The sequence below is a fragment of the Dermacentor silvarum genome, chromosome 1 (assembly GCF_013339745.2).
Source record: "Dermacentor silvarum isolate Dsil-2018 chromosome 1, BIME_Dsil_1.4, whole genome shotgun sequence".
In the NCBI taxonomy this organism is placed as follows: Eukaryota; Metazoa; Arthropoda; class Arachnida; order Ixodida; family Ixodidae; genus Dermacentor; species Dermacentor silvarum.
The window spans coordinates 30,745,158-30,749,124 of NC_051154.1; the positions used below are offsets into that span (position 1 = coordinate 30,745,158).

The 3,967-nt window shown below is 49.0% G+C and overlaps 1 protein-coding gene across 1 annotated transcript; it reads right to left on the reverse strand.

Moving 5' to 3' along the window:
* Nucleotides 1–2,993: 2,993 nt before the first annotated feature.
* Nucleotides 2,994–3,536, reverse strand: LOC119453619 (uncharacterized). The gene has a single exon (XM_037715975.1). It carries the CDS (start codon nt 3,534–3,536, stop codon nt 2,994–2,996), a length of 543 nt encoding a protein of 180 aa, XP_037571903.1.
* Between the last annotated feature and the right edge of the window lie 431 nt (nt 3,537–3,967).

Below are 3,967 nucleotides of genomic sequence, written 5' to 3' on the forward strand. Positions count from 1 at the left end.
CCGTTTCACCCTTTCTTTTCTCAGTCATAGCACTTGTCAGCTTCGGTCTCAGCAGGGTCAATCTTATCTGCAACTTCCTTCTCAAAAACAATTCGGCCGGAGTCTTTCCGGTGAATGTGTGCGGCGTTGTTCGATAGCACAAAATAAAGTTGTCTATTCTGTGATGAAGGGTTCTAAAACTGCCTTTTTCTCTGTCCTCCAGCAACTGCTTGAACAGTGCCGTCTTTGTAGTCTGTACAGCACGCTCCGCCACCCCGTTAGATTGCGGGTGGTATGGAGGCGTGAATGTGTGCTTTACACCGTGCGTTTTCAGAAAACTTTGGAACTCCTCGGCACGGAATTGCGGTCCGTTATCTGTTACCACTTCTAAAGGCAGACCATGTGCAGCAAACAGCGATCTAACTACTGCAACTGTCATAGCGGCCGTCGTCGTGTTACACACTTTAACTTCCAACCACTTACTATAAACATCAACTGCTAAAAGGAACATTTTCCCTTATTTCTTGGCGAAATCAAGATGCATCCTTTCCCATGGGTGTTCACACGTTTTCCAGGGAGTCAGAGGCGCTGGCTGTGCAGCTGTTTGCACACTTTGACAAATGCTGCACTTTCGCGCCGTTTCCTCAAGCGCTTCATCAATTCCTGGCCACCAGATCATTGACCTTGCAATGAACGATTCCCAGGTGCTGTTCGTGCAGCAAGTTCCGTACAACATTCTGCAAACATTTCGGAATGATTACTCTATTCGTCCAAACAACGCAACCAGCTTCAACAGAAAGTTCAAAACGTCGAACCCAAAAAGGTTGCAATTCCTGAGAAATAGCTTTTGGCCAGCCATGCCATATCATGTCGCGAACTACCGTTAGTAGTTTGTCGCGTGTTGTTTCACGCGCGATGTCCTTTGCTGTCAGAGGAAGATCGTCCAGAGTAGAAAAAAAAATGTCTTCAGTTTTCTCTGCTATCTCTGGCAATGGCAGTCTAGATAAAGCATCTGCATGGCCATTTGCCGTACCGGGCTTGTGCGCTATCTTATAGCTGTTGTTAGCTAGGAAAGCGAACCATCGGTGTACCCTAGCAGTGGCCACAGCACTGGATTTCCTTTTCGGATCGAAGAGCACGGTTAGAGGTTGGTGGTCTGTTAACACATTGAAAGCTCGACCATACAGGTAGTTGTGAAATCTTTTCACACGAAACACAATGCTCAAAGCTTCTTTTTCGATCGGACCATAATTATTTTCAGCGGGTGATAGTGACCGCGACGCAAATGCAATTGGTTTGTCTTTTCCGTTCACGACATGCGACAAAACAGCACCAAGACCATATTCGGACGCGTCAAGGGTTAGCTGTATTTATTTTTTTGACATCGTACAACTCGAGAACATTGTCGTTTGTCAGCATTTCTTTACAAGCCCTAAATGCATCATCACATTGACACGACCAATGCCACGCTGTTTCTCTGCGCAACAAGTCATGCAGGGGTTCTAGAACCGTAGCTAAGTTAGGCAAACATCTTGAGTAGAAATTAATCAAGCCCAGAAGGGCTTTCAGCTGAGTCACATTGTCCGGTTTTGGCGCATGCTTTATGGCTGCTACTTTATCCGCAGTGGGATGCAAGCCATCTTTGTCAACTTCATAGCCCAGGTATCTTATTCGTTGTTGGAACAACTTGCACTTATCAGTGTTGACCCTTATGCCATGTTTTCGTAGGCGTATGAGTACCTGCTCCAACCTGTCATAGCACTGCTTTCGATCTTTGCCTGCGATGATGACGTCATCTAAGTAACAGGCCGTGCCAGACAGCACGTGTAGGATTTGGTCCATCACGGCTTGAAACACTGCCGGCGCGCAGGCTACGCCGTATGGCAAGCGTCGGAACCTGAACAGGCCCAAGTGTGTATTGACAGTGAGCAGTTCTTGCGCGCGTTCGTCCAATTCGAGCTGCAAGTACGCCTTGGACAAATCCAGAACAGAAAACACGGCTCCGCCGTGTAACGTTGCAAATATGTCCTCTGGCAGAGGGAGCGGGTACTGGTCAACCTCAATTGCACGGTTTACCGTGACACGTAATCACCGCATAGCCGAAGCTCTTTGCTGTTTTTCTTCGGAACAATCACCAGAGGGGTCGCCCAAGTACTGTGGCGCACCCGGTATACAACTCCAGCTTTTTCTAAGTTGGCCAGTTCCTGCTCGACTTGTTCGCGCAGCGCGTACGGCACCGGTCGCGCCTTACAGAATACCGGTGAAGCGTTCTCTTTAACAACAATGCTTGCCTTGAAACCTGTTATTGCTCCGTAACCAGGCTCGAACACTTCGCGATATTTGTCAGTCAAGGATATTTCCTTCGTCAGTGGGCCGCCTCACTTGCATTACTTTATGCCACCGGATTTTGACTTTACAGAGCCAGTTGCGGCCAAACAACGTAGGCATTCTCGCGCCTTCAGTCTCTAGAAATTACTAAAGGCAAATGAAGGCACTGCTCATAGTAGCTCACTTCAACATCAATTATTCCTATGGTATCAACCGGCGTGCCATTGTACGTAACAAGTTTGATATCAGCTTGCCTGAAATTAGCACATGGGAAATGCTTCGCGCACTCTGCTTCCGACATTATGGAAACTGCCGCTCCTGTGTCTAGTTCCATGGGTACCTCTTTCCCGTTCAACCGTGCATTTACTACAATGGCAGGACTGCCCGAACGGTTATCGGTGTGACAAAGCGTAAGCAACTCTATGTCCGGAGGTTCCGGCTCTAATTTATGTACAACTCTGCTTTTGCACATTTTAGCGATATGACCTTCCTTTTGACACTTATAACAAGAGCTGTTCAAGAACGGACAATTTACAGGTGCGTGCCGCCCCCCGCATCGATGGCAAATTGACTTAGCTCTTTGCATCGAAGTCCTTGGTGTCGGATTGTCGGGGCCGTAGCCGCTGGATGCCCCTGCCTCTGAGCGCGGTCGCAGCTTCGCAGTGGACGTCGCTGCTGCTGTACGACTATGCGGTGCTGTTTTCCGCAACCATTCCCAATGCATCTCTCGCTGCCATCTCCATGGCTGTAGCGATGTTGCAAACATGGTCCCAGGTGAGCTCGGTGTCGGTCATCGCCAGCAACCGGCAACGTATGGCCTCGGAATTCAGACCGGCTAACAGGCGGTCCCGAAGTGCTTGTTCCAGGATGCTGCCGAAATCACATGAGGCTGCCAATTTCTTGAGCTGGACCACGAAGTCTGCGACACTTTCTTGAGGTGCTTGCTTCCTTTGATTAAAGTGGTATCTTTCGCTCACCACTGAACGCCTTGGGGAATAGTACTTCTGCAGCGCCGCCACGACTTCCTTGTACGTCGCTGTGCTGGGCGTCTTTGGTAGGAGCATGCTTCGGAGCGTCACATACGCTTCTTCTCCGATGGCGCTCAGGAATAGATGCTGCTTCTTGGCTTCGGCGACCTCATTAGCCGAGGTGTACAGTTCGAAGCGTTCGACGAAGACGTCCAAGCTTCCGCTGTTGGAATTAAATTCCTGTAGCTTGCCGACTGCCATCTTCCGTTTTTTGTTCTATCCCATACTCGTCGCCAGTTTGTTGTATCTGAGAGGGAGGCACAGGCTTCAAGAAACGGCTTTATTGTCCGTGCTGCATACTGGCAGCATAAAGCAACTATTAACGCTAGTGCCATACATGAACAGATATATATACAGTCAAACATACACTCGCGCATGCGCAACAGCATGGATATGTCACTATCACTTGATCATCTAACAGTGGTAGAGACACATGCCGTATTCCAGATAGCGACACAACAATGTTAAAGGTTGCCGTGAATGTCAGCGACGAAAGTCACCACCCCTGAAGCCCGCCGGGTTATTGCAACCCATCGAACCACCTCATAAGCCATTCAAACAAGTCGGCTTGGACATTCTTGGGCCTTTTCCTCTGTCAACCGACGGCAACAAGTGGGTGATTGTCGCCACTG

What these genes read in the sequence shown, in the direction of transcription:
- LOC119453619 (XM_037715975.1), bottom strand. Translation starts at nt 3,536, where the DNA reads ATGGCAGTCGGCAAGCTACAGGAATTTAATTCCAACAGCGGAAGCTTG.